The 13,621-nt window shown below is 42.7% G+C and overlaps 1 protein-coding gene across 1 annotated transcript; it reads left to right on the forward strand.

Annotated features, from left to right (window-relative positions):
- Nucleotides 1-488: 488 nt before the first annotated feature.
- LOC116420247 lies at nt 489-5,089 on the forward strand. Its single transcript, XM_031944596.1, has 2 exons — nt 489-1,408; nt 1,768-5,089. The coding sequence occupies exon 2, from the start codon at nt 1,895-1,897 to the stop codon at nt 4,079-4,081; it is 2,187 nt and encodes a 728-aa protein (XP_031800456.1). The 5' UTR covers nt 489-1,408; nt 1,768-1,894; the 3' UTR covers nt 4,082-5,089.
- The last annotated feature ends 8,532 nt before the right edge of the window (nt 5,090-13,621 follow it).

A 13,621-nucleotide genomic window follows, 5' to 3' on the forward strand; every position in this document is an offset into this window, starting at 1 on the left:
TTTTTCCTCAGGCCATTCCCCCTCTTCCCCCCTTTCTTCCTTGACTGGCTTGTTTTGTAAGTGTGGGTCGGGGCATGAGAAGGGTAGGGAGAGGGGAGGGGAGGACAAGGAAGACTGGAAGTAATGCGACTAATTGGGGGATACAGCGTAATACTTGACCTCTCATCGTTTTTTTTTGTTTTTTTTTTCCTCAGGCCTACTTTCCCTTCTTCCTCCCCCTACCCCCCCCCCCCCCACCTTCTTTCTTGACTGGCTTGTTTTGGTAAGTGTGGGTTGGGGGCATGAGAGGTGGGGGAGGGGAGGACAGGACAAAGAGGACTGGAAGTAATGTGCCTAGTTAAAGGATGTAGCGTAACACTTGACTTCTCAACATTTTTTCCTCAGGCCTACTAACTCTTTTTCTTCCCCCCTCCTTCTTCCTTGACTGGTTTGTTGTGGTAAGTATGGGTTGGGGGCATGAGAGAGGGGGTGGGGGGGGGGGAGTGGACAAGGAAGACCGGAAGTAAGCATAATATAACATAAGGACCGGAAGTAAGCATAATATAATATGAGGATCGGAAGTGAGAATAATATAACGTGAGGACCGGAAATAAGCATAATGTGAGGACCGGAAGTAAGCATAATATAATGTGAGGGCCGGAAATAAGCATAATATAATGTGAGGACCGGAAGTAAGCATAATATAATGTGAGGGCCGGAAATAAGCATAATATAATGTGAAGACCGGAAGTAAGCATAATATGTGAGGGCCGGAAGTAAGCGTAATCTAACGTGAGGACCGGAAGTAAGCATAATATAATGTGACTAGTTGAGGGATGTTGCATAATGCTTTACCTCTCACCTTATTTACCTCAGGCCTACTTCCCCCTCTCCCCCCCTTTCTTCCTTGATTGGTTTGTTTCCGTAAGTATGGGATGGGGGCATGAGAGAGGTGGGGGAAGGGGAGGACAAAGAGGACCGGAAGTAAGTGTAATATAATGTAAATAGGTGGGGGATGTTGCGTAATACTTGACCTCTCACCTTTTTTTCCTCAGGTTTACTTCCCTCTCTTCCCCCCCTCCCCCTCCTGCCCCACACCCTTCTTCCTTGACTGTGTTGTTATGGTGTTTAAGTGCAGGTTGAGGGAATGAGAGAGGTGGGGGATAGGGCAGAGTAGGAAAGGGAGGACCAGAAGCATAACAGAGAGCAAGCCTTTAGAGGGAAGGGACCATAAAGATTAGATCCTTCCCAAGCATCCTAGAGGGACAAGGAAAGGGTGAGCCAGTTAAAAGAGTGGGAGAAAGCGTCCTTGTCCCTCCCTTGCTCTTTTTCCTGATTTCTTTTTTTTCAACTGTGAGGCGATTAAGACATTTTTTGACTTCTTCCACCAATCGAAGAAGACGTTTCTCCTCCGGTACTGCACCTTCCAGTGAGTGTGAGGGGATTTTGAGAAAGGGTTCTGGTGAGGTGAATCCCAAGGGGAAAGATTCTCTTGGGAAGGGCCCGTTGCCTCCCATTCCTGCATTCCAGATGCCATACCCATAATTTCCTGTGGTGTTTTCCCAGCATCCTCAAGCTTTGGCCATGAAACTATCTCCCCCTCCCTTTCCCTCCCTTCCGTCCACCATTTTGTCACGTCCACCATTTTGTCACGTCCACCATTTTGTCACTTCCGTCAGCCCTGATCTGGGTGTGTCCCTTCTCTCTGGATGGCAGAATAAAGATATTCCTTTTTTTTCAGCTATTGCTATTCTGAATCTTTTTTTTTTTTTAATCAAACTATTTTAGATTCACTGGGCTATGTGATCAATCTTCCTGAGGCCAATGGGGTCAGACTCTTCACTCAGCATCCTCCTTCAACCTGGAGAGACCAATCTCCCTGGTCCCTGAGAGGCCAGACTCTTTAGTAAGCCACATGGAGCCAATTTCATCATCGGGCTCCTCACCTTTGGCCCAGTCTCATTTCTTTTCAAGCCCTACATGGCCAAACTTTTCCCCATACTTACTGTGGCAAAATTCATCAAAAGATCAGGCCTGGCCATGCTCCATAGATTCCTCATCAGGCCAGGTCTGTCCTGAATCCTCCCCTGGTCAAGCCTGTTCACACTCCTCTCCAGGAACAGCCTTGCCAGACTCCAAACCAGGGCCAGCCTGTTCAGTCTCCAATCGAGGGCCAGCCTGTTCAGACTCCTCACCAATGCAGTTTTGGTGTGACTCATCTCTGTGCCGGGTCTGTCCAAACACCTCTTCAGACCTGACACATTCAGATCCCAATCCAGGCCAGGCCTCGCCAGACTCCAAACCAGGCCCAACCTGTTCAGACTCCTCACCAATACAGTTTTGGTGTGACTCATCTTTGTGCCGGGTCTGTCCAAACACCTCTTCGGACCTGACACGTTCAAACCCCAATCCAGACCAGGCTTGTCCAGACTCCAACCTAAGCACAGCCTGTCCAGATTCCGATCCAGCCCCAATCTGCCTGGAATCCCCTCTAAGACCGGTTTGGTGTGACTCGTCTCTGTGCCAGATCTGTTCATATCTCACTCCAGCCGCAGCCTGTCCAGACTTTTGTCCGAGACAAGTTTGCTGTGAATGTTCTCTGTGTCAGGGCTGTCCAAACTCCTCTTCAGACGTGACGTGGTCAGACCCCAATCCGGCCCCAGGCTGGCCAGAAACTTCTTTAAGACAGATTTGGTGTGACTCATCTCTGTGCCAGGTCTATTCAGACCCCAACCCAGACCCAGCCTGTCCAGATTCCTCTCCAACATTTGTTTGGTATGACTCATCTCTGTGCCAGGTCTGTGTAAACTCCTCTTCAGATCTGGCATGGTCAGACCCCAAATCAGGCGTGGCCTGGCCAGACACCAACCCAGGCTCAACCTGTCCGGACTTCTCTCCAAGACAGGTTTGGTGCGATTCATCTCTGTGCCTGATCTGTTCAGATTTCAATCCAGCCCCAGCCTGGCCAGAATACTCTCTGAAACAGGTGTGGTGTGACTCGTCTCTGTGCAAGATCTGTCCAGACTCCAAGCCAGCCTTTACCTGGTCAGACTTCTTTCCAACACAGGTTTGGCATAACTTTTCTGCAAGCTCAGCCTGGCCAGATTTTTTTCTAAGAAAGTTTTTGCATTACTCCTCTCCAGGCGCAGCCCAGCCAGAGTCCGGTCTAGGCCCAGCCTGGCCAGACTTCTCTCCAACACAGGTTTGGCGTGACTCCTCTTCAGGTGCAGCCCCTCGAGATTCCAGTCCAGGCTTGATCTGGCCAGATTCCAATCCAGGCCAGGCTAGGTTAGACTTCTCTCCAACACAGGTCTGGCTTGACTTTGCTTCCGGCTCAGCCGGTGCAGATTCCAGCCCAGTGCCAGACTCTCCAGATGCCAGTTCAGTCCCGGCCTGGCCAGACTTCTCTCCAACACAGATTTGGCGTGACTCTACTGCAGGACAGGATTGGCCAGATTTCTCTTCGAGACGGGTTTGGCGTGACTCCTCTTCGGCCATGGACTGTCCAGACTCCATCAGGGGCCAACGCTGGCCAGACTCCTCTGAGAGCAAAACTTGGCCAGAATTTATCCCGGGCCAGACTTGGCCAAACTCCATCCCAAGCAAGACTGCAACAGACTCCTCGTTACATTCTACGTGCCAAGACAACCCATCAGATCAGACCGAGCCAAACTGTTCATCGAACCCACCCGGCCAATCTCAGCCAGACTGTCCAACAAACCCAGCAAACCCAGCCTGGCCAGGCTATCCACTGAACTCAGCCTGGTTAGGCTATTCACCACCCCCAGCATGGTTAGTTTACTCCCAGGGCCCAGGCTGGTTACAGTATTGGCCAGACAACTTGCCAGGTTTGGCATGGGCAGACCCTTCCCTGGCTCCTAGGTGGGTAGATGCTTCTGGGCAGACTTACCACTACCGGGGTACAGCTCCCCCCTTGGAAGAAGGATGGGTAGATCCCTCCCTGGGTCCAGAATGGATAAATTTCTCTGTTACTCTGGAGTGGTCATATTCCCTGGGCTGGATGTGGCTAAACCCCCAGGGAGAGATTAGGACTAGCTGGGCTCATTGGTTCAGGCAATATCCCTCCATTTTTTTCCTTTGATTTGAAGTCTTTTGTGTTAGCTTAATGCCCTCCATTGTTTCTTAAATTCTCACACACTTAATAACCTCTGTCATTCATTTGGAGGCTGAAATGGGCTATTTTGAAATATGTGTTTATCCTTTATTTTTATGGGGGGGTGGGAAGATAGAACGTAACATTTAATAATAGCTAATTTAATTCGGAAAGCACATTATTAAGTGCTGACTAATGAGGCACTGGGGTCAGAAAAAAATATTCCTCCTCTTCCAGAAACTTATATTCTATTAGAGAAGAAATAATTTCTATAGAGAAAATGAAGCCATTGTAACTCAAGTAATTTCTGTGAGTAGAAGGCATTTGAACGTAAGCAATAGGTAGGGGAGGAGGGTGGTTCTAGTGGAAACACAGGACAGGGATGCTGTCCAGATGGAATTGACATGGACAGAAGAAATAATTTCTAGAGATAAAATGAAATATCCATTGTATCTCGAGTAATTTCTATGAGTAGAATGCATTTGAATATAAGCAATAGGCAGGGGAGGAGGGTGATGCTAAAGGACACATGGTACCGGGATGCTGTCCAGATGGAAATGGTATGGATAGGTTTGATGAGCAGAGAGTGGGGACCAGGGAAGAACACTTGCCCTTGGCAGCCAACAACTCAGAATCCCAGCAGCAGTAATAGTGGTATCGGTTTAATTATCTATCCCCGAGCCAGAAGACTTCAGGGCAAAGTCCTCCTTTTCCTATGGAGGATTGCTGAATGAAAAAAAGAACAGAAACTCCTCCAGGAGCTCCTGCAAATTTTGTTGTTGCATGCTGGCAAATTTTGTTGTTGTGTGTTGTGTGTGTCCTTCCCAGACTTCCCTCTCTTGAACTGGTTTGTATTTCATCTGCATTTGTGTATTTATGGATTTTTTGTTTTCCCTGTTAAAACACAAGGTCTTTGAGAACAGAATTGTATCTGTCTCCACCACCTAACACAGTGCCCACCATGTAGTGGTTGATTAATAAATGCTTGGTGATCTACTTAAAGATTGTTTGATTGTTTCATAGCATAGTCTGTCGTACTTACTGGTCCCTGTCCCCAATGCTCCATTTCCCATGTCTGTGTCTTTGGCTGCCTATCCTCCATGGGTAGAGTACTACCTCACTACTGCCTCATAGGATCTGGCACTTCCAGCAAACATCAAGCTCCAGTGTCATAAAGAGGCCTTTTCCAGCCCTTCTAGCTGCGGCTACCTTCCCTTTTAAGGTCACAACCTAAGAGGGAAGTCATTTTTGTTCTTCTGTAGCCCAGTAAGCCAAGCCCCAAGGTGCCCTTGGAATGCTGGGGGAGGCTGGGTTGGAGAAAGAGCACCTATGACGGTTACATCAGTTCATATATATCTCGTGTTGTCTCATGGCATTCATCATATCTGTACAATAGTATTCCATACTTAATATACCAATATTTGGACAATGGCATTCCTATTCCATCATTACTATACCAAATTCCTTCAGCCACTCACCCAGTGATCAATCACTTTGTTTCTAGGTTTTTGGTGTCTTACAAAAAATTTGTGCTATAAATATTTTGGTCTTTGACCTTCTTGGGATATATGCCCATTAATGGAACCATTGGGCCAAAGAATAGAACAGTTTAGAGACATATCTCATAGAATGGTTAGCCTCCTCTTGATCCCATTCGGGGTTTTCTTGACAAAAATACTGGAGTGGTTTGCCATATCTTTTTATTTTTGAGGCGATTGACGTTCAGTGACTTGCCCAGGGTCACACAGCTAGTACGTATCTAAGGCCAGTTATTGTCTCAGGAAGATGAGTCTTCCAGATTCCAGGCCTGGAACTTTATCCACTGTGCCACCTAGCCACTTTTTTTTTCCAACTATGTATCTCCCTTTTTCTTTTCTTTTTTTTTTAATTATTGGATTTTTTTTTCAATTAAGCATTTAAAAAAATTAATCTGTCTCTGCTACCACCCAACTCCCCGCTGAACAAATAAAATAAAAAACATTGAAAAATAAAGTCCTCAGCACATAGCTGCACAGTCCAGGAAAACAAATTTCCATATTAGCTATCTCCAAAAATCTACGACTCTGCATTTTAAATCCATCACTGGGGGGGGGGGTGAGTAATATGTTTCATCTTCACTCTTTTGGATTCCCATTTTGTGATTGATTGCATTGATCAGATTTCTAAAGCCTTTCAAAGTTTTTTTTTCCCTCTATAATGTTGTCATATAAATTTTCTCCTGATTCTGGTCATTTTGCTCTACATCATTTTTTTCCCCTGAGGTAACTGGGTTCAAGTGACTTGCCCAGGGTCATGCAGTGTTAAGTGTCTGAGGCCAGACTTGAACTCAGATCCTCCTGACTTCAGGACCGGTATTCTATCCACTGTACCATCTAACTAGCTGCCCTTTTACATCAATTCTTAAAGGCCTTCCCAGTTTCCTCTGAAATTATCCATTTCATCACTTTGTATGGCACAATGATATTCTATGACATACATAAAGTACAGTTTATTTAACTGTTTCCGAGAAGTAGGATGCTTCCCGAGTTTCCACTTTTTTGTTCAACATAGAAAGAGCTGCTTTAAATATTTTGGTAGATAGGAGTCCTTTTCCCCCTTCTTTTATCTCATTGGGTTATAGGTCTACCACTGGTATAATATAGTGTCAAAGAACATGCACAGTTTGGTAACTTTTTGGTCACAGTTCCAAACTGATTTCTAGAATGTCTGGACCAACGGTTATAAATCCTACACACTGTGAGAGATAAACTAGGGTTAAGTTTCCACAGAACAGTTAAAATTCAATTCCTCAGAAACCGTGAGCAAACAATGAGAAATACTGAAAAGTTAGGTTTCTACAGAATGTTGTGAGCCGATAATAAATAAGGATCTCTGACTAAGGAGCTTCCAGGAGAAGAGTTCACTTGGTTTCAGACTTTTGATAAAGATGGCGCGGTTAGAAAGTGGTTTGAAGTGACCAGGTTTAAGGATCTGGAAAAGGCTTTCTTTATTGCACTAACTTAAGGCTCATGCATATAAACTGAAACGGCCGGAATAAATTAGAACCCCATTAATAGAACACAGGATGTATGATAACCCTAAGGAACTGCCCCAATCCATTCTTTGGGGAGGAACTGTGTAAACTAACAGCATGAAGCTTGGCTGCTTCTTGCTTAGTGCACCCTCTTCTTATCAGAAAGGAAACCAACTTCTGGCCAGGAACATCAATTCCTGGACTTTCTCAAATTTCTTTTTACCTGACTTTTGGGTTGCTCGCTCTCTCTCTCTCTCTCTCTCTCTCCCCCTCTCCCCTCTCTCCCTCTCTTTTTCTGTCTCTCTGTTCTGTCTCTCTCTCCTTTTTCTTGCTCTCTGTTCCCTCTCTCCCTTCTCTCTCCCTCTCTTATCTCTCTCTCTGTCTCTCTTTCTCTCTGTCTCTCTCTTTTTCTGTTTCTTTCTGTCTCTCTCTGTCTCTCTTTTTTTCTCTGTCTCCATCTCAGTCTCTTTTCTCTGTCTCTTCTGTCTTCTCTTTGTCTCTGTTCTCCTTTGTCTTTCTTTTCTCTATCTTTCTCTCCCTCCCTGATTTTTCTCCCCCTCTCCTTGGTTTTTCTCTCTCCCCTTTCTCTCTCCTGTTTTTCCTTACTCTGTCTCTTATGTTTTCTCTCTATTTCTTTCCTCCCTCCATCTCAGTATCTTTCTGTCTCTTCTTTCTCTCTCTTTCTGTCTCTTTGTTTCCTGTCTCTTTCTCACTGTCTCTTTCTGTTTCTATCTCTTTGTTTTCTCCTTCCCTGTTTCTCTCTGTTGTCTCTTGTCTGTCTCTCTGACTCTCTCTCCTCTCTCTTGTGTGTGTGTGTCTTTCGACTTTCTCTCTCTCCCTGTTCCTCCCTTTCTCAGTTCCTCTTTTCTCCTTTGTCTTTCTGTTTCTCTTTCTCTCCCTCCCTGTTTCTCTCTCTCCCTTCTGCCTTTCTGTTTTCTCTCTTTCCCCTTTCTCTCGTTTCTGTCTGTCTGACTCTCTCTCCCTTCTCTGTTCTCTCTGTCTGTCTCTCTTGTTTTTCTGTCTCTTTTTCTTTCTGTTTTTTCTCTTAAAGTATCGAGGCCTGGAATCTGCTATTCTAAAGGCATCTCCATCTCATCTCTTTCTCTGTCCTTTCTGTGTCTCTATTCTCTCTTTTTCTCCTTTGTTTTTTTCCTCTATTTCTTTCTCTCCCTCTCCCTTCTCTCCTCCCCCATCCGTTCTGTCTGTCTCTCTGCCTCTCTTGTGTTTCTCTGTCTCTCTCTCTTCTCGTTTCTCTATCTTTCCCTTTTCTTTTCTCTTTCCTCTATCTCTTTCTCTATCTCTGTCTGTCTCTATCTTTCTCTTTTCTCCTTTGTCTTTCTGTTTCTCTTTCTCTCCCCCCTCTCTCTTGACTTTCTGCTTTTTCTCTACTCTTTGTGTCTTCGACTCTCTCCATCTCTGCCTCTGTCTCTCTCTTTGGTTCTCTTTCTTTTCTCTTTCCTTTCTTTGTCTCTCTTGCTCCACCTCTTCTCTCCTCTTCTTTCTCTGCCCCTCTGTCTCTTCTCACTCCTTTCTCTCTCATTCTGTCTATGTCTCTTCTCATGTTTCTTCTTTCTATCTTTTCTGTCTCTTTCTCTTTCTGTCTTTGTCTCTCTCTCTCTTTCTGTCTTTATCTTCTCTCTCTCCTTTTCTCTCTCTCTCTTCCTTCTCTCTTTCTCTCTCCTGTTTGTCTTTCTGTTTTCTCTTTTCTTTCTTTCTGTTCCCCTTTCTCTCTCTAGTCAATTCTAATGTTTTTCCTCATATTAACACCCTAATTCCGGTATAAATCCTTCTTGGATGGATACTCCTGGGGATGTTTTCTGAATCTCTTTCTATTTTATTTAAAAATTTTTGCCTCAATCTTCATCAGGGGAAATTGGTACTAATTTTCTTTCTGTTTTGACCCTAAGCTGGTTTTAGGTTTCAGGACCAATCTATGTCATAAAAAGATTTGGGGGACTCCTTCTTCTCTTTTTTTCAATGGTTTGCGTGGTTTGTTTAAGGACCTCCGAAGTGCACCTAAGGGTAGGTCATTCTCCAGGACCTCCACATGTGAACATCTGAAGGGTTGCAAAACAGCCTTTCGCACAGGTTTTTGCGTGGACTGGGAATGAAATCAACTGGATCTGAGGGAAGAGGAAGAAGGGTCAGCTGAACTGCCTCTCAGTAGGAGGTCGGGGAAGAGAACAAAAACAGAACTGCCCTCATTCTCCTTGAATCCCATCATCCACTCACAAGAAAGAAGAAAGGTTCCTGAGGGTAAAAACAAATTCATTTGTGTTCCCAACATTTTGGATTTAATTGTTCTTTAATTGTTTGGTAGAATTTGCATTAAATTCATCTGGCCCTGATTTTTCTCAGGGGAGTTATTACTACTTTTATTTCTTTTCCTAAAATAGGACTATTTAAGTAATTTATTTCCTCTTCTGTTAATTGGAACCTGTATTTTTTGGGGAAATTCCTCCCTTTCATTGGATTATCAAATCTATTGACATTGTTGGGCAAAATAACTCTAATCATTGCTCTAATTTCCTCTTCATTGGTGGAAGTTTCCTTTTCATTTTGGACTAACAATTTTTTTCTTCTTTCCTTTTTCTATTCAAATTAACTAAAAGTTTACCTATTTTCTTGTGTTTTTTTCATAAAACCAACTCTTAGTTTTATTTATTAGTTCAATAGTTTTCTTGCTTTCAGATTTATTAATCTCCCCTTCTATTTTCAGAATTCAAATTTGGGATTTAATTGGGGATTTTTAATTTGTTCTTTTCCTAGCTTTTTTAGTTGCAAGCCCACATGATTTGGTATGTTGTTTCATTATTGTCATTCTCTTGGATGAAATTACTGATTGTGTCTAGGATTTGTTGTTTCACCCATTCATTCTTTAGGATTAGATTATTTAGTTTCCAATTAATTTTTGGCTTTTTATTGCATCATGATTTGATAATAATGCATTTACTATTTCTCTGTGAAACCAAATATATGTAATATTCTCTATTTAAACCAAATCTGATGAGTGTAAGATTTACACAGTGTTCATCCCCCTCCCTTCTTTTCTTCAATTATAATAGGTTTTTTTTGCCTCTTCATGAGATGTCATTTCCCTCATTTTACCTCCATTTTCCTGTTTTCCAGTACAATCCCCTTTCCACCTCTAGTTTATTTTTATATTAGCATAAAATCAAATTATATCTGCACTTTTTAAGTATACCCATATAGTGTTCAACAGTTTTTTCCTTTTTACCGTTTTATGCTTCTCTTGAGTTCTGTCTTTGGATACCAAATTTTTTGTTCCGTTCTGGTCTTTTCCTCAGAAATAAATGAAATTCACCTTTATCATTGAATGTCCATCTTCTTCCTTGAAAAATAATGCTCAGTTTTGCTGGATAGTTGATCCTTGGCTGCAAATCAAATTCCTTTGCCTTTCAGAATAGCAGATTCCAGGCCCTTTGATACTTTAAGGTGGAAGCTGCTAGGTCCTGGGTAATCCTGATTTTGGCTCCTCAATATTTAAATTGTTTCTGTCTGGCTGCTTGTAATAGTTTTCCTTGGTCTGATAATTCTGAAATTTACCTATAATATTCCTTTTTTTAAAAAAAAACTTTTTATTTTCAAAACATGTGCATGGATAATTTTTCAACTTTGACCAATGCATAGCCTTCTGTTTAAGATTTTCCCCTCCCTCTCACTCCCTCTCCTAGAGGTAAGTAATCTAATATATGTTATACATGTTAAAATATATGTTAAATCTAATATGTGTTAACATATTTGTATAATTCTCTTGTAACACAAGAAAAGTCAGATCAAAAAGGAAAGTAAATGAGTAAGAAAACAAAATGCAAGTGAACAAAAACAAAAAGAGTGAAAGTGTTATGTTGTGATCCACATTCAGTTCCCATAGTCCTCTCTCTGGATGTAGACAGTTCTCTTCATCACACTATTGGAACTGGCCTGAATCATCTCATTGTGGAAAAGAGCCAAGTCCATCAGAATTGATGATCATATAATCTTGCTGTTGCCATGTATGATGATCTCCTTGTTTTGATAACTTCATTTAACATCACTTCCTGTAAGTCTTTCCAGGCCTCTCTGAAATCATCCTCCTGATCTTTTCTTATAGAACAATAATATTCCATAACATTCATATACCATAACTTCTTCAGTTATTATCTAATTGAGGGGCATCCACTCATTTTCCACTTCCTTGCTTGTTTGCATTTTGTTTTCTTTTTCATTTTATTTTCCATTTGATCTGACTTTGTTGTGCAGCATAATTGTGAAACTATGTAGAAAAGAATCAAATATGTTCAACATCTGTTGGATTAGTTGCCATCTAGGGGAGGTGGGGGGAAGGGAGGGTGAAAAAATTCAAAACCCAAGGTTTTGCAAAGGTGAATGCTTAAAACTATGTATAAGTTTTGAAAATAAAAGGCTTTTAAAAATAGAGAGGTAGCACGGCCTAGACGAGGGAGGTAGATAAATGGAACAGTTTGGCAAGGGTGAACAAGAAATAGTGGTGCTCAATTAGTGTTCGATAAATTAGAAAAAATAAATTATTTAGTAAAGAACTCCTTTTTTCCCAATAAAAACTACTCAGAACATTGAAAAGCATTCTGGAAGAAATTGGACTTAGACCAATACACTACCTTTTAAATACTTATTTGACCTTCATATTTAAGATCATACCATTAAAAAGTTAGAAGAGAAACAGATCATGTATCTCTCAGACCTATGGATAAGACTTATTCTGAACCTAACAAGGGAGAGAAGAAAGTATATAAAATAAAATGCATAAACTTTGATTACATGAACTTGAAAATTTTCCAGATAGACAAAATTAATTTACCTAGGAGAGGAGAGGAAGATGTTGTATCACATGTCTCTGATGGTAAGTCTTTCTGGTTCCTGAGAATTCACAGATATACCAAGGCTGTGTTAGTAGTCTAACTTTCCCTCATGTGGTACTTCCACATTAAACAGCCTTTGCTCTCGTCCCGTCTCCCTTGGGCTCTTTAGCACCTGCAGAAGCAGGCTTGAGCCTCCTACCCCTGGAGAAAGATAATTTTTTTTTTTTTTACAAAATCTCTGTGAGGCCAAAGGTCCCTTTTACTTTTTGCATGTAAAATAATCAAATAAATCAGTAAGGAATGGTTTATTAAGGGCCTACTATGTGCCAAGAAAGAAAGGGAGAATCGTATAGATCCCTGGCCTTAAAGTCAGAGGGACCTGGGTTCGAGCCCTGTCTCTGACTCCTGTCTCTGACTTGTACTCTCTTTGTGGCCCTGGACAAACTGCTCAACCTTTCAATGCTTTAGGAAACTATAAAGGGTTTTCCAAAAGTCTTCGGGAAGTTGGAAGACATTAAAATTTAAAACCAGGGGCAGCTGAATGGCACCAGGGAGAGCCCTGGCTCTGAAGTCAGGAGGGTCTGAGTTCAAATGTGACCTCATATACTTGACTCTTACTGGCTGTGTGATCCTGGACAAGGCATGTAACCTTCCTGTTTCAGCCTGGTTATCCAGTGAGATCAGCTGATGTGTCCAGAGCATTTTGGGGTCGTTTACTGAAAATCCCCAACAGATCTGTCATCTTGGGGAGATCCAGCCTCCTCTGCCCAAGCTCCATTCCTGTGGAGGAAGACATTTCACAGAGGAAGGATGTGGAAGCCAGGGACAGAAAGTGACTTGGGCAGGTATAGACCCGGGAGTGCGGCTCTAGAGCTCCGATCAGGGGCCGTGGAGTCCAACTACCTCACTTGAAAGAGGAGGAAACTGATGTCCATGGAAGGTCACTGACTTGCTGGCAGTGACATGGACGGTGACAGGGGCTACATGTGAAACCCCTGACCTCTAACTCCCAATCTAGCGTCCGTTGCACAGTACCCACCCCCTGCCACTTGCCTTTCCTGAGCCCCTCCAGTCTGTCCTTGTACAGAATATTGTTTTAAGAAGCATTTTCTCATTTGGTGACGTGGTCCATACTGATACAAAGACAAGGAGAAAGGGGAGGAGGAGGAGGGAGTGAGCCCCTTGGCTCTGGGACCTGAGTCAGATCAGCACCTGGGGAGGCGGCCAGTGCTGCTGTCCCAGTGTCCACCTCTTCTCCTCCTCCCCAACAAAGGACTCATTGATGGGCTGGTTATCTAATAACATTAGCCGATATTTTACAGAGTGACAACCTAGCCTAGTCCTGGGCAGAACAGGCAGTGCACAGGCATCCAACAAATGATGTTTCCCCCCTGAAGTGAATCAGTTTAAAACAAGAAATAAAAACCATCAACTCAGAGTTGGTTCATCAGCTACTCAGCATTTCCTTACATTTTTTGGGCCTAAGAACGTCTTTCCCTGTTGGCTCCGCTCTTCCATGTAGACATACATCTTGATGATTTGTGTTATTATTTCATTTTCAAATACAAGAAAATCTTTCGGCCTTCAGTCCCTGCATCTAGGGTAAAGGCTTTTAGTTTCTTTTATTTTATTTTATTTTATTTTGTATAATGTCCCTTCATCAAGAAATCTTCA

The sequence above is a fragment of the Sarcophilus harrisii genome, chromosome X, assembly GCF_902635505.1.
Source record: "Sarcophilus harrisii chromosome X, mSarHar1.11, whole genome shotgun sequence".
Lineage (NCBI taxonomy): Eukaryota > Metazoa > Chordata > Mammalia > Dasyuromorphia > Dasyuridae > Sarcophilus > Sarcophilus harrisii.